At 47.6% G+C, this 22,352-nt stretch overlaps 1 protein-coding gene across 2 annotated transcripts in view; it reads left to right on the top strand.

Moving 5' to 3' along the window:
- LOC309517938 (polyunsaturated fatty acid lipoxygenase ALOX15B-like) overlaps positions 1-22,352 on the top strand; it is a 45,311-nt gene that overhangs the window by 8,580 nt on the left and 14,379 nt on the right. For both annotated transcript variants that reach the window (XM_082197608.1, XM_082197609.1), the window contains 6 exons: positions 2,084-2,288; positions 6,639-6,723; positions 10,783-10,905; positions 15,979-16,082; positions 20,357-20,529; positions 22,041-22,184. In XM_082197608.1, coding sequence (XP_082053734.1) covers positions 2,084-2,288; positions 6,639-6,723; positions 10,783-10,905; positions 15,979-16,082; positions 20,357-20,529; positions 22,041-22,184 — 834 coding nt within the window. The remainder of the gene's footprint in view (positions 1-2,083; positions 2,289-6,638; positions 6,724-10,782; positions 10,906-15,978; positions 16,083-20,356; positions 20,530-22,040; positions 22,185-22,352) is intronic.

The following is a 22,352-nucleotide window of genomic DNA, read 5'->3' as shown; positions in this document are numbered from 1 at the left end:
CAGGGAACCGGACAAAGGGCCTTCTCGGTGGTGGCACCCGCCCTGTGGAACGCCCTCCCACCAGATGTCAAAGAGAACAACAACTACCAGACTTTTAGAAGACATCTGAAGGCAGCCCTGTTTAGGGAAGCTTTTAATGTTTAGTAGGTTATTGTATTTTAAGGTTCTGTTAGAAGCCGCCCAGAGTGGCTGGGGAAACCCAGCCAGATGGGCGGGGTATAAATAACACATTATTATTATTATTATTATTATTATTATTATTATTATTATTATCATTACCATCATCATCATCATCATCATCATCATCATCATCATCATCCCCTTTACCTCTCTGGCTCTATAGAGCAGGGGTTGGCAAGGTTTACCTCGCCTGGGCTGGCTGGCTCACTCCGTCTGTGAGCCGGATTGCACACGCAATTTCTGGTATCTGTGTCTGCACAGACGCAATTTCCAGCACTGTGGAAGCAAATCCCCGCGGGGACTCACCGAGCAGGCGGCTCAGTTTGGGGGCGGCTCGTGGGCCAGTTAAATGATCCCCGTGGGTCGCTTGTGGCCCTTGGGCCTTACGTTGCTGACCCCTGCTTTAGTGCCTGTCCACTTCCTTCCCTCCCGCCTCATAGATTTCAGAATTAACCTTTATATCATAGCATTCTATACGTTTCCCAATTCTAATTACACTCATTACGAAATACCTCAGAATTTAAATAAATAAAAAAGGAAGAAAATTTCTCATTACAAGTCTCCAGACAGCCCTGCTAGTGATGTTAATTGCTTACAATGTTCTTTCAAATATCGTATAAATTTACTCCAGTCCTTTTGGAATACTTGATCATGCCAGTTTCGGATTTTTCCTGTCAAATTTGCTAGTTCTGCAAAGTCCATTATCTTCATCTGCCACTCCGCTTTCGTTGGTCCTTCTTATTGTTTCCGTTTAGAATTCCACCTTTCAGTCTTTTCCTTTCTTTTTTCTCTGCCCATTTTTAGCGATATAATACAGTCCAATAATCAACTGCTATGTTATTTAAAATCCCTCTCTTTTAACTCTCAATTCCCCCCCCCCGTTGCTGTTTGAGTCAGTGGGACAGATGTAAAAACGGCAGTACTTTCTTTAAAATCTCCTTTTTCCACTGAGCCTTGTGCCTTTTCTTCTGTGCAGCAGTCATGTACAGTGAGAGTAATTCCCACGGTTTTCCTATCTGGCCCCCTGGGGTCTAATCTCCAATATCTAGTTGGCAGGCTTTAGTCTTATATATCCCCCATAGTTCAAAAGCCGATTAGCAAAAGTTAGGGGCTAAAACAAGCTGGAAACTTTACCGCTGCTTGAAGGCTTCTGGTTTTTTAACAAAAGTATTTTTGAACATTTTCTTTAACTCATTATCTATCATTTCCCAAAAACCCTTTACCTCTTTACAAGTCCACCACCTGCGGTAAAAGATACCTTCCCTTTCTTTGCATTTCCAACACACCTTAGTTCCTGCCCTATACATTTTAGCAAGTTTTGATGGTGTTAAATACCATCTGTACATCATTTACATGACATTTTATTTAAGTGCACTACATGCAGTAAACACCTTCCTTCCACAACCTCCCCCAAGATTCTAGCTGAATATTATATCCAAAATCTTTAGCCCATTGTATCATCACCCCTTTAACCTCTTCATCTTTAGTATGCCTTACCAATAATAGTTTATACTATAGTTTAATGATAGTTTAAATGCAAGATGTATAAAACGTCTACACTGTAATTCTTGACTTGCAAAGCAGCAGGAGCATAGCTGTCGACGTTTCCCTTTTTTTAAGGGAAATCCCCTTATTCCGAATAGGATTCCTCACAAGAAAAGGGAAAAGTTGACAGCTATGAGCCTTGACTCTTCCTGCCTCTCACTTCACATTCCACGTGAGGCGTTCGGCTGGAGGGGCTTGCTTTGACTAAAACAGCCCCACGGCCAAAATTGAGGGAGGCCACATGAGCCAAAAATAGGCCCACGGACCAGAGCTGCTTTAACAGATCCATAATCAAACAGGTGAAGTCCTGCTTCCTGGTGTCGTGGCGAATCAGCGGCTGCCCCTTTTCTTTCCGCAGGTGGATGAATACAAGGTGCCCAGCGATGGGGAGCTGGGCCCAATCCTGCTGGTCCAGCTCCACAAGGAACCCTACCTCTTCTTCCCCGAGGATAGCTGGTACTGCAACTTTGTCCAGCTCGTCACCCCACAGGGAGAGACGTACCGCTTCCCCTGCTACCAGTGGATCGAGGGGTACACGACCCTGGAGCTGAGAGAAGGGACAGGTGAGGTGCTGGTAGCATCCCTGCAGAGAAGCCCTTCGCTGGGACGGCGACGCAGGGCCAACTCTCCCAGGTCACCAAGTCCCTTCTGCCGGGAATCACAGAGATAGTGTCATCATCCCACCCCATTGGTTAATAATAATAATAATAATAATAATAATAATTTATTTATACCCCGCCCATCTGGCTGGGTTTCCCCAGCCATATCTATTAAACATTAGAATCATAGAATCATAGAATCATAGAATCATAGAGTTGGAAGAGACCACAAGGGCCATCGAGTCCAACCCCCTGCCAAGCATTAAAAGCATTAAAAGCTTCCCTAAACAGGGCTGCCTTCAGATGCCTTCTAAAAGTCAGATAGTTGTTTATTTCCTTGACATCTGATGGGAGGGCGTTCCACAGGGCGGGTGCCACCACCCAGAAGGCCCTCTGCCTGGTTCCCTGTAACCTCACTTCTCGCAGGAGGGGAACCGCCAAAAGGCCCTCGGAGCTGGACCTCAGTGTCCGGGCAGAACGATGGGGGTGGAGATGCTCCTTCAGGTATACTGGGCCTTTGAGGCTGTTTCGGGCTTTCAAGGTCAGCACCAACACTTTGAATTGTGCTCGGAAACGTACTGGGAGCCAACATAGGTCTTTCAGGACTGGTGTTATGTGGTCCCGGCGGCCACTCCCAGTCACCAGTCTAGCTGCCGCATTCTGGATTAGTTGTCGTTTCCGGGTCACCTTCAACGGTAGCCCCACGTAGAGCGCATTGCAGTAGATAACTAGAGCATGCACCACTCTGGCCAGACAGTCTGCGGGCAGGGAGGGTCTCATCCTGCATACCAGATGGAGCTGATAAACAGCTGCCCTGGACACAGAATTGACCTGCGCCTCCATGGACAGCTGTGAGTCCAGAATATGTATTGTATGTGAACTCTTGGAGGTGGCTGGCATCTGTCGGGCCACTTCCCTCCAGAAAATAATTCCAGACTGTGGCCCCGAAGACAGTGCTGGGGGGGCTGGGGGCATTTGAGCTCCTGGGAAGGTTCATAACTCAGAGGAAGAGTATTGCTTTGCATACAGAAGGTCTGAAGTCCAGCCACCGAGGCGCCAAATATTGGGAGGGGTCAAACCCTATAAAAACCCCTAAGTCTGTTGTAAATACAGTGGTACCTTGGTTTACGAACTTAATCCGTTCCAGAAGTCTGTTCTTAAACCAAAGCATTCTTAAACCAGGTTTGTCTTCCTGATGTGATCCTGCCTTGTCATACGGGGCTGCAGTTGGAGATCTGGATCTATGCATTTAAATGAACCTCCCACCTTCCTCTTATCCACTAGGCAGTTAGGAGATATGACCCACAAATGTAGTCCCGCCGACGTCTCATTGTGTTCGTTCTTCTTGACCAGTCTGCTTCTGAGTATGTCTAGTCTATCCAAGATTTCGATTTGAGCTGAGGGCTGCAATGACCAGAAAGGGTTTATTAAGGTGTATTCTTCCGCAGAAACGGAGTCCTCGCTGTCTCTTGTAGGAGGCTGAATATCACGGCGGGATGTATCTTTCATTTTTAAAATTGGTGGATCTTGTTTGTGATGGTCCGGCTGGCTCATTTGGGATCTGTTTTGTTGTTTAGGTTTTTTCCCCTTTTGATCCTCTGTTCCTAGCATCCTATCACCCCTGGGAGCCACAAGGGGAGCTATTGGTCTTAAACCAAGGTGAAGTGAAGGCATGAGGTGGGAGTTGGTAATGCAGGTGAGCTGTGCACAGGCAAGCTGCCAGCTAGCTCTGCCGAGGCTCTTTTTATTAGCACAATATGCAAAATCAGTCAGATACATTTTGGACTGTGACCTTTACATATCTTCCAGTCCCGAGATCAAGGGGTGGTACAAAGTTATTCTGGCACCTGTTTCCACCGCGTCACTCTCCTCTTGCACAATGTATGACGAAGCAGACAAATGTCACAGACAGGGCACGGCAGACCACTAAGAGAGCAAAGGTTAGATAGAGGGCATGATGTTCAGACAGCTGTGGCTTTGTCTGTGGGTGGAAGTGTGCGCCACACCCGGTGGTCATTCCTTCACCAAGGTGTGCTTTCCCATAGCAGTGCGGGACTCAATTTACAAAAATTTACAACAGGAAGCGGAACGTGTTCTTATTCCAAGGCAAAGTTCGCAAACCAAAACACCTCCTTCCTGGTTTACAGCACTCTTAATCCAAGTTGTTCATAAACTAAGCTGTTCTTAAACCAAGGTACCACTATAAAACTCAGGACCTGGGAGGAGATGAAGTCTGGCCATTTATTGATCCGTCAGGGTATGTTCCGCCAAGTCCCGACCCCCTCCTCATGGCAAGTTTTTAACAAAGCATTCTAATTTCATCCAGTCACGTACATTATTGCCTCATTCAAGTTGTGAGATGCGTTTCAGGTTAGTACGCTTGCGCAATGAGCATCGGCTGTTTCTGCTGACGCAGCTTTGATTCCCACCCATGGCCTCCGCACTGTTGCAAAAGCCCCTGTGGTTTATGGGAACCTCCGTTCTGTGTAGCCATTTGTGTTCTGTTGTGTGCTGTGTTCCTTCTTGTAGCAACTTACATTCTAGCTTTGTGCTATATATTGTGATTTACGGTATTAGCTGTATTTCTGCCACGAACTTGCAGAATCAACAGTTTCTTAAGGCAGCAGTTTCTTAAAGCCCCTACCATAATTTCCCTATTAGCCGCGCACTCAGGGTTTCACAGGGGTACACATATTGTGGCCCTTTGTGCCACCCCCCACACTGGTAGGGCTGGGAATGTCCCCCCGCCTAAAACCTTGGGGAACGAAGTTTGCCGGGCTGTGTTGTTGACAGTACTGAGCAAGGCAGAGCGATGGTTTTGACCAGTGCCGGATTTACGTATAAGCTAAACGAGCTATAGCTTAGGGCCCCACTCTCTTGGGGCCCCCAAAAAAATTAAAGAAAAAAAATGTATGTATATTTCCAAAATATAAGATAAAAAACAAATAAAATAAAACCTACATACAGCAACAGTGTTCTGTGTTGTGTAGGCTCCTATGATGTAAGTCACGGGCCCCGCTTGCTAGCCTGCTCCCTAAAATATCACTGGTTTGTTCATTTCTATATATAGGGTGCCTACATTCTGCATGGACTGGTTTCAGGGCAACATGGGCAAATGGCTTTAGATACCTGTTAGGTCCATCAATGACCATATAGCATATATTCAACACAAAAAACAGTGACAATTTGTTGTTGACAAAGGACAGCTGGACATATAAAAGGCCCCGTTACCTTCAGTAGCTTAGGGTCTCATCAAACCTAAATCCAGCCCTGGTCTTCACTTGGTACAGTGGTGCCTCGCAAGACGAAAATAATCCGTTCTGTGATTCTCTTCGTCTAGCGGTTTTTTCGTCTTGCGAAGCAAGCCCATTGACAGATTAGCGGATTAGCGCTATTAGCGGCTTTTAGCGGCTTATCTGTTGATCAGATCAGCTGATAAGCGGCTTAGCGGCTTAGAAAAAGGGGGGAGGAAAAAAACCAGCAGGAACTCGCAAGACATTGTCGTCTTGCGAAGCAAGCCCATAGGAAATTCGTTTTGTGAAGCACCTCCAAAATGGAAAACTCTTTCGTCTAGCGAGTTTTCCGTCTTTTTCTAAGCCGCTAAGCCGCTTATCAGCTGATCCGATCAGCAGATAAGCCGCTAAAAGCCGCTAATAGCGCTAAGCCGCTAATCCTTCAATGGGCTTGCTTCGCAAGACGAAAAAACCGCTAGACGAAGAGAATCACAGAACGGATTCTTTTCGTCTTGCGAGGCACCACTGTATTTCAGAAAATATTTCAAAAGTTGATGGGCTTTGCCATTCAAATGGTGTGTATGTTCTATATCATGGGATTATATGGGGCAGGGCTTACCTGCTCCCCCCCTCCAATATTTTATTGAAGTTGGCACCCCTGCCAACTTTTCCAGAACCACTCCGCGAACATGTTTTGCATCTCAATTCCGAATTTTCCGTTGCTGTAACCTGCTCTGGGACCTGTTGGCGAAGGGCGGGTCAGAATTTTAATAATCATAGTCAAATGAGGCTGTTGCTGCTCAGAGCCAGCTCAGACTTATTCATTCGTAGCTCCCCGTTCTTCCACAGCGGTGTAGCTGGCTCTCTCTTCCCCCACCTGTTTTTATCTACACAACAACCCTTTGAGGCGGGCTTAGGCCAAGAGAGGGTGTTTGGCCCAAATTTATGGCTGAGCGAGGATTTGAACCCTGACCTCGCAGGCCTTTGTCTGCTAAGCCACCCTCTCCAGTGGAAAGTTTCCATGTTTCAAATGCTAATGACTTTTTTAAACAACAGCGCTCCGTTTCTTCTCTCCTTCCAGCCAAACTGGTTTGTGACGATGACGGAAACCAGCTGCTTCTGCAGCACCGGGCAGAGGAGGTGAAGGCGAGACAGGAGGCGTACAGGTGAGGAGCTCTTGCCTTCAGAGTTGTAGCTGCACCTGTTTTGGGTGCAGAAGGTGCCTGGTTCAATCCCCAGGTGGTGCTGGAAGAGATACCTTGGAAAGCCACTATTGTCAGCCAGTGTGGGCAAAATTGAGCTCAATGCACCAATGACCCAACGCTGTAGAGAGCAGCTTCTCCTAAATATTTATTTTGCTTTTTAAAAATATTTTTATTGGTTTTTCCATGTATACATCCTCTAACAATATTTCTCTAACAATCTTCCATATTCCCCCCCTCCTCCCCTGGACTTCCCTCATATTCCCATTTTGTTTTATTTCCATATTACTCACCCTGTGTGTTGTTTCCAAAAATTTCCCAATACATACAGTCTTACTTTTTGTTATACAGTGGTACCTTGGGTTACATATGCTTCAGGTTACATACGTTTCAGGTCACAGACTCCACTAACCCAGAAATATTACCTTGGGTTCAGAACTTTGCTTCAGGATGAGAACAGAAATCGTGTGGTGGCAGCAGGAGGCCCCATCAGCTAAAGTGGTGCTTCAGGTTAAGAACAGTTTCAGGTTAAGAACGGACATCCGGAACAAATTAAGTACTTAACCCGAGGTACCACTGTATACAATTGTGTATGTTTATTCAAACCCTGCCAATGAGTCCAATTCATTATGTTGCCTCTTCATATATGTTGCAAATGGTTCCCATTCTCTTTTAAAGTCTTTGCTATCCTTTTTAATGTAATTTATCTGTTCATTTTGCCGGTTCTGCATATTCTGTAAGTTTCCCTTGCCATTGTTCTTTCGTTGGTATTTCTTTTGTCTTCCAAGCTTGTGCTAATATAATTCTTGCCGTTGCTGTTGCATACATAAATGCTTCTCCTAAATACTTGTATCCGTTTCGCTTCCCTTCTCCTGACATGCAATGAGTCATTCGTTGCTGCTGCATGTCAGCCAAATTGGTGGAAATATTTCCCAGTGAAATAGGGCTTGCCGATCAGAAGGTTGGCGGTTCGAATCCCCACGGCGCGGTGAGCTCCCGTTGCTTGGTCCCAGCTCCTGCCCACCTAGCAGCACGTCAAAGTGCAAGTAGATAAATAGGTACCACTCCGGCGGGAAGGTAAACGGCGTTTCCGTGCGCTGTTCTGGTTCGCCTCGGCCAATAAAGCGAGATGAGCGCCGCAACCCCAGAGTCGGTCACGACTGGACCTAATGGTCAGGGGTCCCTTTACCTTTTAAAACGTGCTTCCCTACACTTTGTTTGGCGTTCTCCGAATATCACCACCCTCATAATTTAATTTGTGTGCCCCCTTTCCATAGCAAAAGCCAAGCCTAAGGTAGTTTACGACATGAAGAGGCCTACATCATTACAAAAATAACCAAAGGAGCCATGAACGATAAATAAAACACTTCGAAAAGCACACAGCCGCCGTTGAACAATTCTCACATAAATCATTATAAGAATAAAGATGCAATAATAATAATAATACCGATAACGGCAACAACAAAAACTCTAAACAATACCCCCACCCCAGAAGGACAGAGTTGAAAGATTTGTTTTTTGTTTTTAAAAGGGGGTGAATTTTGCAATACTAGTCCTTAAACATCTTGATTTAACACTTGCTGAGAGCTAATCCCCCTCACTGACTTCCAAGGAGCTTACTGAGCCTGCCCCACCCGGAACAATTTGCTCCAGATTGCAGTTTAATAGCTCAAATGATTATGGGGAGCATGAATGCGGGGTGTGTATGTAGAATCCCCGCACCTATAAATCTAGCATGTCAGGGAGAAGGGTTTTAACCTCGTTTTCTATGTTCAGGGATGACGACATTCTAGTCCGTTTCCAGGATTAAGGGGTTGAGTGCCAATCCTTGTGTTAACATATGCTTTCTGCGTTATTGAAATGATTTTACTTTTTTAATCCCCCAAAAGAAAAAGACTCCCAAGCGGCTTATAGATGGTCTAAAGAGGAGGACATCCCCTGCTTTTCAGCTTCCGATTTTTAATAAAAGGATACAGCACAAAAAGAGTGGGAGGGAGGAGGAAATAAGCGAGCTCAGGAACACTTCGCCAAAATTGCACCATCTATGTAGAAGCAGGAGCTTTTTGTCGTAAGCTGTGTGTGTGTGTGTGTGTGTGTGTGTGTGTGTGTGTGTGTTGGGGGAGTAAAAACCATAAAGGGAGAGAAACCTCAACAACCCAGAAAGGACTTAACATTCTTCCTGCGTGGTTCTGATGATGATGGTCTGTTGCATATCCTCCTGTGGGTTAAACCACAGAGCCTAGGGCTTGCTGATCAGAAGGTCAGCAGTTCGAATCCCCGCGACGGGGTGAGCTCCCATTGCTCGGTCCCTGCTCCTGCCAACCTAGCAGTTAGAAAGCACCTCAAAGTGCAAGTAGATCAATAGGTACCGCTCCGGCAGGAAGGTAAACGGCGTTTCCGTGCGCTGCTCTGGTTCGCCAGAAGTGGCTTAGTCATGCTGGCCACATGACTCAGAAGCTGTACGCCGGCTCCCTCGGCCAATAAAGCGAGATGAGCGCCGCTACCCCAGAGTCAGCCACGACTGGACCTAACGGTCAGGGGTCCCTTTACCTTTACCTTTTTATTCAGTAATAATAATGTTATTATTTATACCCTGCCCACCTGAGTTGCCCCAGCCACACAATAAAACATTAAACATTAAAAAACTTCCCTATACAGGGCTGCCTTCAGACGTCTTCTAAAGGTTGTATAAGTTACTAATCTACCGGTTGATCGTGAGCTGTCCCTGTTCGATCCTGGTTGATCATGTGATCTCCATTGATTGATTCCCCCCCCCCAAAAAAAAAACCTCAACAACTCTGGTCAATCCAATGGGTAGATCGCTGCTGGTTTATTTATAGTGGGAGTAGATCACAGTCTCTTGGAATTTGGACACCCCTGTCCTAAGGGAAAGCTGGACATTCCAAGATCAAATCAAAAGCCAGGACGGCTTCAATAAATCTGGAACTGCCTCTGGAAAACAGGGACACTTGGAGGGGGTTTGCTGTTGTAGAGGGTATCTCGTCTTCTGCTGTTTTGCATGAACCCACTACAAGAAGATAAGTGGGAAATCAAACTTTATCCTCAATGAGGCCTAGGAGCCTGCGGAGAGCGGTAGCTAAATCCTCCCGCCTGGGTACAGCTAGGCCAAGTGCCAGATATTTAGTTGATAATGCATATATTACCAGGGGATAGAAAACCAGGGTGGAGGGGAAATGGTGGCCTAATGACTGGAATGGTGAGCAGGAACTCCCCACGCTGCAACAATTTGTTGCAGCTGCCATGCCGTTATTTCGAACAGAGGGCCATTCCAACACAGGGTCTCTCACCTGCATTCTGAAGCGGCAGAAACCAGGTGCTAGAGATTTTAAAACAAACAAACACTTTTCCATTTTTTCGCAGTCAATAGCCTTGCGGCTACTGTTGCGTATAAATATTATGTCTTGTCTTCTTCCTTTAGACTTCCTGGTACTATTCCCAATAAATTGGAAAAGTGGTATTATACCGACAAAAATAGAGTGGCTTGCCAAATTATTGGAGTACTACAATATATCCAAAACAATGGGAGAAATTGGAAGGATCTCAAAAGAGAAGATAGACAGGGACTGGAAGGTGTTTAAAGGATACTTGCAAAACCATATTGAAAAATCAGAACTCTAATTAGAATAAACAAGTTCCGTTTTAAATACTGGAATACTAAATAAGATGGATAACGATGTGTAATAGAAAAAGAAGCATGAAATTAGGTTAAAGGTGTGTGAAAGAAAGTAATAGAAGTGGAAAGAAATTGCAATTGAGGAGATTGGAAGTCTAACACAAAGGTGGGGTGATGGGTGGTGGATGGTGATGGGAAAAGGAATTATCTGTGGGATTGAGTGTAGGTATGTTTGAACATTTTTAAGGATTGTATGAAATGTATGTTTGTATATTCGCAATATGTGTGTATTAATGCTGAATTATTTTAACAATAAAAACTTTTCAAAATATAATAATAAAACAAACAAACAAACTTCTCCCCACTGAAATCTTGATTTTAAAAACCAGGTGGGCAGAATTTGCGCCGGGGATGCCTCATTGCCTGGCTGTGGAGAACATTGAGGAGCTGAACACCAACGTGAAGTTTTCTTTTACCAAGCTCAGCACTTTTCTCCTGCGGTCAAAGCTCACGTGAGTCCCGAAAGCTGAGGAAAGCCAGCCTTGATTTTGATTTTGAATTGATTTTAGAATGTTGTGTTACTTTTATTGTTGTTAGCCACTCTGAGCCCTGCTTCGGCTGGGGAGGGCGAAATATAAATAATAATAAAAAATTATTTATTTATTTGGCAGTCAGGATCTGGCCAGCTCTCTATCTATCTTGACTTTTGGGTGTCGAACAAGCTGGTCTGCTCCCTTTTGGGTCGTGAGCTGCGATGCTTTGCCACACACTGGAATCGGTGAACAGGGGTTATCGCAATTGCTATCGGTCCTTTTGCAACCGAGGCAAGAGCAGGGAGGGGAATTTTTCCGAGCCTGAGGGCCACATCCAGTCTTCAGCAACATTCTGAGGGCCGCAGGCCAGTGGGCGGGCAGGTCCAGAAGTAAAATTGGCGTTGCAGCAACCAATGCGCCTCTCACTTCTTTGCAAAACAGGATAGCGGCTGCAGTCAGAGGCAGAAATGCATCCCGAATTTTCCAGGGCAGTGGCCCTAATAATGTACGCAAACATTAAAAGTGTGCATAAGAATGACTGGCAATAGCACACACAAAATGCATTATATTGGAGGGAACTGTGTTTTGTTTTGTTTTAAAAAGAGTGCATTATACGTTTAAAAATTGCTTGTTGCGTTTATATTCCACCTTCACCTCCACGGAGCTCAAGTTGGGCTGTGTGGGTCTTCTCCCCCACCTCATCTATAGCTCTTATGTTTCCCTCCCTTTATGGTTTTGACTTTTAAAATGAGGCTGTATTTTAAATTGCATTTTAACCTGTATTTTAAATTGGGTTGGTTTTTTCCTTATTATGTTTATACTGAAATTTTATTGGTGTTAGCCACCCTGAGCCTGGCCCTGGCGGGGAGGTTGGGGTATAAATAAAAATTATTATTATTATTATTATTATTATTATTATTATTATTATTATTATTGTAGAGCATGCACCGCCAGAGTGGTGCATGCTCTAGTTATCTGCCGCTTGCATTATTGCAATGCGCTCTATGTGGGGCTACCTTTGAAGGTGACCTGGAAACTACAACTAATCCAGAATGCGGCATCCAGACTGGTGACTGGGGGCAGCCGCCGAGACCACATAACACCGGTCTTGAAAGACCTACATTGGCACCCAGTACATTTCCGAGCACAATTCAAAGTGTTGGTGCTGACCTTTAAAGCCCTAAACGGCCTCAGCCCAGTATACCTGAAGGAGCGTCTCCACCCCCATCGTTCTGCCCAGACACTGAGGTCCAGCTCTGAGGGCCTTCTGGCGGTTCCCTCCCTGCGAGAAGCCAAGTTACAGGGAACCAGGCAGAGGGCCTTCTCAGTGGTGGCGCCCGCCCTGTGGAACTCCCTCCCACCAGATGTCAAAGAGAAAAATAACTACCAAACTTTTAGAAGACATCTGAAGGCAGCCCTGTTTAGGGAAGCTTTTAATGTTCAATAGGTTATTGTATTTTAGTGTTTTGTTGGAAGCCGCCCAGATGGGCTTGGTTTAAATTTATTATTATTATTATTATTATTATTATTATTATTATTATTATTATTATTTAATTCCCACAGCAACCCTGCGAGGTCTAGGCTGAGAGAGGCAGTGACTGGCCCAAGCTTATACCCAGTGAACTTCACAGCCTTGTAGGGATCCGAACCCCGGTTTCCCAGGTCCTGGTCTTGACACCATTGCACCACACTGAACGTTGAATTTTCTGTTGAATTTTCACGAGAGGAAGCCAAAAACGGACAGGCCTTTGAGGGCAGGAGTCTGGGGCCCCACTCAGCAGAATGAAAACAACCCTCCTCTCCCCCCCAAAAAAATAACACCTGGCAGGGCTGTCTTACCGCATTTTGAAGTCATGTGGTGCAACAATGCACGTGCACCGTCTCCTGTACAGTGGTGCCCCGCAAGACGGAAAACTCGCTAGACGAAAGCGTTTTCCGTTTTGGAGGTGCTTTGCAAAACGAATTTCCTATGGGCTTGCTTCACAAGACGACAATGTCTTGCGAGTTCCTGCGGGTTTTTTCCCCTCCCCCCCTTTTCTAAGCCGCTTATCAGCTGATCCGATAAGCTGATAAGCCGCTAAAAGCTGCTAATAGCACTAATAGCGCTAATCCGCTAATCTGTCAATGGGCTTGCTTCGCAAGACGAAAAAACCGCTAGACGAAGAGAATCACAGAACGGATTCTTTTCGTCTTGCGAGGCACCACTGTATCGAAGGGGGTTGGACTAGATGAGTCCTGGGGGTCCCTTCCAACTCTGCAATTTAAGTCCAAAGTCCGAAAACACTTCACTGGCCGTCACTATGCAAACAGGCATGCTGTGCCACTTTGCCAGCGAGATCCCTGCCCCAAGGTCTCTTTCGCAAGGGGACGTGATCTAAGATAGCAGTCCCCCTTTCCAGTTCAGCCAGCAAGACAGGGTGGTAATCTGCAATGCCGAAAGGAAAGGATTGCCGTTTGAGGGCGAGTCACATTCCTAGTAAGCTGATATCCAGCTGCCCCCATTCCCCTGTTGTTAATTGTTTGCTATGAAGCAGCAAATAATTGCTATGAAGCATGTTAACGGAGAAATCCGAGGGCTCCCTTGGACAAAACAACAAGGACCGCAGTCAGGAATACCAGAGCAAAACAGCAGCCGGTAGGCTTGGTCTTGATTGAAGACTGTCGCGACAGGACTCCCACCTGCCACAAGGTGGAACAAGATGGAAGCCCCAAACCAAAGAGAACCCAAACTTTTATTAGCTGCTAATCCCCATGTTGGGACGCGGGTGGCGCTGTGGGTTAAACCACAAGACTTGCCGATCAGAAGGCCGGCGGTTCAAATCCCCACGACGGGGTGAGCTCCTGTTGCTTGGTCCCTGCTCCTGTCCACCTCGCAGTTCAAAAGCACGTCAAAGTGCAAGTAGATCAATAGGTACCGCTCCGGCGGGAAGGTAAACGGCGTTTCCGTGCGCTGCTCTGGTTCGCCAGAAGCGGCTTAGTCATGCTGGCCACATGACCTGGAAGCTGTATGCCGGCTCCCTCGGCCAGTAAAGCCAGATGAGCACTGCAACCCCAGAGTCGGCTACGACTGGACCTAATGGTCAGGGGTCCCTTTACCTTTACCTAATCCCCATGTTACACCCCCCCCCAACTACATCACGGTTACATCATGAAAGGGGAGGTCTGGTGGCAGTAATCTGAGCATCCTGGACCCTGCCCCATGGCTCTCCTTGCCCTCCACCAAACACCCATCAAGTGGAACAAAAGAGATCTTTACATTTCCCTGTTTCCCAGTGTTACGGAAAAATCCCGGGTGCGGAGCTGCCCTGCCACCCAGTTCATCGGACTAAGTCCGCGGGTCCTAGCGGAAAAATTGAGTTCAGCCGGATGCAGGAGCAAATGCGGAGATCCAAAGTTTATTGCGCAACAGGTTCAAGATGGGATTGAACCCTGAGGAAGGGGTGACAAGAACTTTTAAAAGTTCCCTCCGTGTCCCAGAATACAGTGCATGAAACGTCATGAATACATTATGGGAAGGTTGGGTTTCACAAGTTACATCATGAATATAATTTACACGTCATGAATATATTATGAAAAGGTGAAGTTACATTAATTAACATTTCGGATGAGGGAGGGGGGATATGCGGAGCGGGAAATATACATAGATACACATTTATTGAGTACCTGTGGTGTTGAGACAATGGGTCAGAGATATGCATCGTCTGCCACTTAATATTGCCTAGAGGAAAGGTTTGACAAAACGATCTGGGTGGATTAAGAAGTTCCTGCGTACGTGACCTGCCGCTTTGGGGATTATGGAAGTAGGGATAGCATCATGGAGTCCAAGGGGAACTGAGTTGAATGGCACCGAGAGCGAGCAGATCGAAGCTACGGTTGATTTTATATCAATTTTTGAAGATTTTAGTGATTTCTAAGCCATTCTGTACTATAGAGCAAAAGCAGATACAGAATGGATACATTGTAACAGGATTTTGACAAGCGGAAACAGAATGGATACATTGTAACAGGATTTTGACAAGCGGAAACAGAATGGATACATTGTAACAGGATTTTGACAAGCGGAAACAGAATGGATACATTGTAACAGGATTTTGACAGTTTTACGAGGTCCTTGGTTTCGGATCCATTGTTCTCGCAGTGGGGGGCCGTCAGCGGCTTGTCAGGAGTGAAATGAGGCGTGCAGTAGCTCCCTGAGCTAGCTTCTGCAGGGCGAATGCATGGCTATGATTGGCTAAAGCGTGGCCATAGGAATAAGCGGGGAATACAGTAACACACGGTCTACTCGTTATAAGAATGGAGCGCGAATAGGCATAGCAAGAGATAGGGATATATACATGAGCTTATTCCGCTCGTAGAAAGAAGGGGAAAGGAGAGTTCTACTGGGGTCTGGGAGAAGTGTGGTGCTTATGCAACGGTGAGGGGGCTGAGGGTGAGTGTGCGGTGGACACTCTCGAGGTCATCGCCTCGGATGTTCCAAGAAAGAAGGGGGGGAAGGAGCCCCCCCCTGCGTTCCGTATCACCAGCCAAGTTAATCACACCCTTTTGTCTTCATCTGGGTTTGTTATTTCTGGAATGGCTACCTGTCTGGCACTCAGGTATCAGGATGCCAGGGATTATCACTCAGGCAGAGGGGCTGCTGAGGAGCTGAGCTCACAGGTCTATATGAATTTCTGAAGTTTTCCCAGTGAGCCAGTACATAGATACATTGATCAGTGAATTGTTACATTTGGTATTGTGCAGCAAAGGCCCTTTGAATAGATAGGAAGAAACTGTGATGGGGTGTTTTGTGGGGACAAATCACCAAAGTCACAAAAGCGATTGTGCTGGTTTTGGTAGTGGGCTGAATGTGCATGATATCTGCTGGAGGGGCAACACCCCCCCAACCTATACATAAATTCCTGCAACAAGCAGCAGCTGTTAACACTCAGATCCATGGTCCTCAGCTATCGCCCATTCTTCTCTCCCTGCCCCCTTCTCCCCACACCACACGGGGTTGGACTAGATGACCCTCAGGTGTCCCTTCCGACTCTTACGATTCTGTGATTCCTTTAGACTGATGGAGGTGAAGCTGAAGGGGTTCATGGACTGCCAGGAGTCTTGGAAGAAAATGGAAGACATCCGGAAGGTTTTCTGGTTCAACAAGACCCCCGTTTCCGGTAGGTGCCTCTTTGCACGTGCACAAGCACTATCAAATACTACGTTCTTAGAAACGATCGAAGCCATTTGCCCAGGATAGAAGAGGCACATTTGAAGGAGGAGCAGTCAGGATCTTTGGGACGTGGGACTCTGTTGTGTACCATGGGTCCCTTTAACTCAATATTGTCAACATTGACTGGCAGCGACACTCCAGGTTTTCAGGCACAGGAAATACCAGGCCCCTAATGGAAATGCCGTTAAGGGACACGGGTGGCTCTGTGGGTTAAACCACAGAGCCTAGGACTTGCTGATCAGAAGGTCGGCGGTTCGAATCCCTGCAACAGGGAGAGCTCCCGTTGCTCGGTCCCTGCTCCTGCCAACCTAGCAGTTCGAAAGCACATCAAAAAGTGCAAGTAGATAAATAGGTACCACTCCGGTGGGAAGGTAAACGGCGTTTCCGTGTGCTGCTCTGGTTCGCCAGACGCGGCTTAGTCATGCTGGCCACATGACCCGGAAGCTGTACGCCGGCTCCCTTGGCCAATAAAGCGGCATGAGCGCCGCAACCCCAGAGTTGTCCGCGACTGGACCTAACGGTCAGGGGTCCCTTTACCTTTAGTGGAAATGCCGTTAGGGACTGAAATTGGGACCTTCAGTGTGCAAAGGAGATGCCACCGCCCTTCCCCGCCTTGCAGCTTTCTACAGGCCAAAATTCAACAGGTATAGCCTTTCCAGGAAAGGAGCTAGATTGAAGTAGGAAGCTTCCTCTCCCAGATTCAGACCTAGCGTGTCACTGATACAAGTACATGAGCCCTGCAAGGTTAAAACAAGTTCAAACATAGTCCAAGGGTTCCTGTTCCTCAGAAGGCTTCTGGGCAGAGTTGAGGAGGAAACAGGATCCTGCCAAATATTGCCCAGTACGTCCAGTGCTGCAGGCGGTATGCTGCAAATCGCAAACAGGCAGAGTGTTGTTGTGCTCAACTTTCGGGCTTCCCATCTGCTTGGACGCTGGGCGAACAGGATGCCGGACTAGGTGAGTCTCTGGGCCTGATCCAGCAGCTAGGCTCTTCTGTCACAAACTGGTTGGACACAGAGGAGTGCTGGGGGTCACCAGCTGCCCAAGGGAAGATGGTTCTGAGTGGTCAGAGGGAGAAGAGGGAGCAGACTGGGAAGAGATGATGTTGGAAGCTGAAGAGGCAACAGGGCACCGTGAGCGGGAAGGGGCTGTGGCAGAGAGCAGTTCAGAATCAGAGGCAGAAGTGGAGGCTGGAGAGGATGGAAGCCAAGATATGAGTCTGGCTGGTGAAGAGTCAGAGGTGTCGCCCCCTCCTGCCGCAACAAGCTCCCTGTTGCGTTCTGAAGGCAAAGGAAAGGACTGGACCCTGGTTATTAAAATAGACACTGGGCTTGGCCAGCAAGACTCTGGGCATAGCTGTCAACTTACAGATTTGAAAATAAGGGACCAGCAGCCTCGAAAATAAGGGATCAGCAGCCAAAATAAGGGATTTTCCCAGCACAGGTATGTTCAGCTTCTGAGCCCCTCCGAGCCAAAGGCAGAAAGCCCTGCCAGCAGCCAAACGAAGCCTCAAGCGGTGGTTCCCACAGCGCAGCAACCCAGCAAAGAGGATGCAGCAAGGAAAACCATCGTCACCTCTCCGCTGGGAAGCGCTGAGCAAAGTCAAGTCCCCAGGCAACGCGGCCGATTTGATTGGCACAAGGCATGCAAGCTCCACCCCCCAGTCGTTCTCAGACTCCTTATTGGGTGAGCAACGCAGCCAAGCAACACAGTTGGAGCCTCCCTCCTCCCTGGCCGGCAGGGAGGGAGGGAGAGGAGCTGCTTCCTTTGAAACCCGGGAAATTTAAGGGACATCATCAATAAGGGACAGCAGCAGGACACAGTGCTGGGATAAGGGACTGTCCCGCCAAATAAGGGGCAGTTGACAGCTATGACTCTGGGGGGAAGTGCCAATAGCCACTCCCTCGTCCAGGCCATTTTATTAACAAAAGAACTCTTACACAGCGTTTGTAAGAACCAATTGGATTTCCTCTGAGCATTTCAAAAAATCACCATGTGGGGACAAAGTCAGATCAAGAGGAATCCTTTTAACTACAAAGAACTAATTTGAGCATGCATATGTGTTTAGGCTAAATAAACAGGAATCAAGGAGGAATGCTTTTAGCAAACCCGGAGGTCATAAACAGGAAAAGGAAGACAGGCATTTTTATCACCTCCCTGTGAAACTCTGTTTCCTGGCCCAAAGATTAACAAAACCACATCAAAGCTACCTCCTATCTTTATGGCCCAGGATGCCTGGTGAAGCATCTGTGTACGTGACTTGTCAAGCCTAGAGGAAATGGGGCAGAGATGCAGAGGCTTGTGGGGTTGAATCAGAACTCGTGTCAAATGACCCAAGCCCAGTCAAAGCAATGCTTTCATCGCCAACACAACGGCTTGCTTCATTGTTCATAATTCCCAGAACCACAAGAGGCATGAAAAGGGCGTAGGAGAGGTTGGCTACAAGCAGGCAGGCACAGTCTCCAGTTACTTGGGGGGGGGGGAATCCTACAAGAGGGAACTTAGGCAGCTGTGGGAATGCAAGGACCTTAAGTCTTGGCAACAGCTTCATGGGGGCAGGAACTTCCGGAGCTCAGCTCTGCACTCCTGTGCAGCTCCTGTTTTTGCATTTGAAAAAAGAGTTGACTCCAACTTGCTCGGTGCTGTATTGATATGGGGCTATCTGTTTAGCCCATTTTAGTGTTGGCTAAGTTCTAAAATCTTCTTGGATGTTTTAACTGTGTATTGACAAATGTACTTTTTTCTGACTGACGGTCGAATAAAAGGATGATGATGATGACTTGCTCGGTGCGATTTTCTGCTGGCCCTGTGTTATACCCTCCCCACACCCCACCCCTGCCTCCAGTTGCGTGGCGAGTTCCCGCCCCTCCCCAGTGGAAATAAAGACACATGACACAATTATTCAGGTTAATGGGCTAAATAAGGTCACAACTTTATTGGTTACAGGTAATGAGAGGTATTGGCTTAGGCATTGGTCCTAAGCAACTATATCCGGCTTCAGCCCATCCACTTGAAGGCCGGGAAGGGTTAACCACCAGTAGGAGGAGTCCTGCTGATGCACATCAACTAGGAACTCCCCCGGGGTCACCAATAGGGGGTGTGCCTTAGGACCTCACCTCCCCAGGCTTCGGACAGGGCCGCGCCCCCCAGAATCCTTTACCGGACTACCCTTCAATATGTGGGGCAGGTGATGGAACTTCCTTCCCTCATCCGTCTACATAACAATACCAATACCAATGCCTAACCGCCAATACCAAGAAAGTTGTGACAATTTGCTATGAGGTAGGCAAAAAACCAAGTGGCTTCTGCCAATTTGCCAAGCATAGCTGTCAACCGTCCCTTATTTGGCGGGAAAGTCCCTTATCCCAGCACCGTGTCCCACTGCTGTCCCTTATTGATGATGTCCCTTAAATTTCCCGGGTTTCAAAGGAAGCAGCTCCTCTCCCTCCCTCCCTGCCAGGGAGGAGGGAGGCTCCAGCTGTGTTGCTTGGCTACGTTGCTCAGCCAATAAGGAGTCTAAGAACGACTGGGGGGTGGAGCTTGCAAGCCTTGTACCGATCAAATCGGCCGCGTTGTCTGGGGACTCGCCTTTGCTCAGCGCTTCCCAGCAGAGAGGGGACGGTGGTTTTCCTTGCTGCATCCCCTTTGCCGGGTTGCTGCGCTGGGGGAACCACCGCTTGAGGCTTTGTTTGGCTGCTGGCTGGGCTTTCTGCCTTTGGCTCGGAGGGGCTCAGAAGTTGAACATAGCTGTGCTCTGAAAATCCCTTATTTTGGCTGCTGATCCCTTATTTTTGAGGCTGCTGGTCCCTTATTTTTAAATCTGTAAGTTGACAGCTATTTTGCCAAGTGGAAAAAATTCCTACCAGGCCAACCTCAACGGCGACCAACTGAGGTCCATAGCAAGCTCAAGGACGAAAACCTTAAAGGACGGGAGGGTGGGAAACAGGAGCAGCTGGAGGCAGCAAAAGAAGGAGATCCCCGGCTGCTCCTGCGTTAAATAGGGCAGGCCACGCCCCCAGAACCAGCCGATTGGCTGTCCAGGGGATGACGCGGCCGGGGATTCCCTCAATCGCGCAGAGGCTGAGCACCAGCTGCCAGGCGCGTGGTGAGGGCATGAAGCCCGCAACACCGCCTCCTTTGCAGGGCGGAAGTGGCTTTCTAAACGGCACTTCCCCAGACTTGGAGAGACACGTCTTTTAAGAAGTTTCTCTCCGTCCCCAGAGTACGTTGCTGATCACTGGCAAGAAGACGCTTTCTTCGGCTCCCAGTATCTCAACGGCGTCAACCCCGTGGTGATCAAGAAATGCACCCAGATCCCAGGCAATTTCCCCGTGACCCAGGAGATGGTTGCCGCGACTCTCGGGGCGTCCACCACCCTGCAGGAAGAAATCCAGGTGACTCAATTCTTTCATTCCTTGTTTCTCCACAGCAAAATAGGCTCCAAACTTGTCTCAAGAGGCGGCTGGGATGTCCCACCTGCTAAAGCTGGCTGTATCTTAGCAGCCAGAGAAAACTTCTCCCATCCAAGGGGATGTGTGTTGCGTTCCGAAGGCAAGGAAGGATTGGACCCTGATTGATAAAATACACACGAGGCTTGGCCAGCAAGACTCTGGGAGAAAGCTCCAATAATAATCTGTCACACCCTGGCCCAGAACCCTTTTATTAACAAAAGAGCTTTTAACACAGAGCTTGTAAGAACCAATCAGATGTCCTCTGAGCATTTCAAAAAAACCTACCACGTGGGTACAAAGTTAGATCAGAGAAATCCTTTCAACTACAAAGACTACTTTGAGCTTGCATACACATTTTAGGCTAAATAAAACAGGAGTCAAGGAGGAATGCATTTAGCAAAGCCCAGAGGTCATAAACAGGCAGTAACAGGAAAGGAAGGAAAGGGAGTATTTACCATCTCCTTGTGAACTCTCTTCCTGAACTCTCTTCCTGGCCCTAAGATTAAACGGCCTCAGTCCAGTATACCCAAAGGAGCGTCTCCACCTCCATCGTTCTGCCCGGACACTGAGGTCCAGCTCCGAGGGCCTTCTGGCGGTTCCCTCACTACGAGAAGCCAAGTTACAGGGAGCCAGCCAGAGGGCCTTCTTGGTGGTGGCACCCGCCCTGTGGAACGCCCTCCCACCAGATGTCAAAGAGAAGAATAACTACCAAACTTTTAGAAGACATCTGAAGGCAGCCCTGTTTAGGGAAGCTTTTAATGTTTAATGTTATTGTATTTTAGTGTTTTGTTGGAAGCTGCCCAGAGTGGCTGGGGAAACCCAGCCAGATGGGCGGGGTATAAATAATAAATTATTATTATTATTATTATATTAACAAAACTAACAAACGCTACATCAAAGCTACCTTCTATCTTTATGACCCAGGATGCCTGGTGAAGCAACCGGTCTGTGTTTTAGAATGCTTATACGTGCCTGTCAGGCGTAGAAAATGGACAGTAGAGAACATGGACAGAGATGCAGAGGTTTGTGGGATTGAATCAGAACTCATGTCAAATGGCTCAAGCCCAGTCAAAGCAACGCTTTTATCGCTGACACAATGGCATGCTCCATTTTTCATAATTCCTCATAGCAATCCCACCTGACCCCCCACAATGCGAGCTACCTGCATCAGTGGCTACTGACCCTCGTGGCCATGTGCTCCCTCTGTGGCTGGAGGTGCTGGTACTTCTGAGCACCAGTTTCTGGAAACCACACGAGTGGGAAGCACTTTTGGACTCAGGTAATGCTTTCAGGTTTCCCAGAAGAGGCCACTGTGGCAGCAGGATGCCAGGACCAAATGGGCCAAACTAGATTCTTCTCGCGTTCTTATCACACCGCTTTGGGCTAGCTTATTTCGATCACGCAGCGACGACACAAACTAGCTCTCGTTTTTTCTTCCTCCCTGACCCTAAAAGAAAGGGAATGTCTACATCGTGGATTACAAGATCCTGCAGGGCATCCCGACGAACATGATTCAAGGCCAGCGGCAGTACATGGCGGACCCTCTCTGCCTCCTGTACCAGACGCCTTCTGGGGAGCTTCTCCCCATAGCTATCCAGGTAAGCAGCCAGCCAGGTAAGCACGGCAGGGCGTCAGAATTGAGCCGATTGAAGCCCACGCCCTGACTCTCTGGCCACCGCAAGGGTCTTCCCACTTCTCTTGCCGCAGCCTGGCCACAGGCCTTCCAATTCCTCCTCTGTTGCTTTATGGTAAAGGTAAATGGACCC

Source organism: Podarcis vaucheri (genome assembly GCF_965113315.1).
Source record: "Podarcis vaucheri genome assembly, chromosome: 13".
Taxonomy (NCBI): domain Eukaryota; kingdom Metazoa; phylum Chordata; class Lepidosauria; order Squamata; family Lacertidae; genus Podarcis; species Podarcis vaucheri.
The sequence above is the reverse complement of the archived record's forward strand: the minus strand, read 5'-3'. Positions and strand labels throughout refer to the sequence as shown.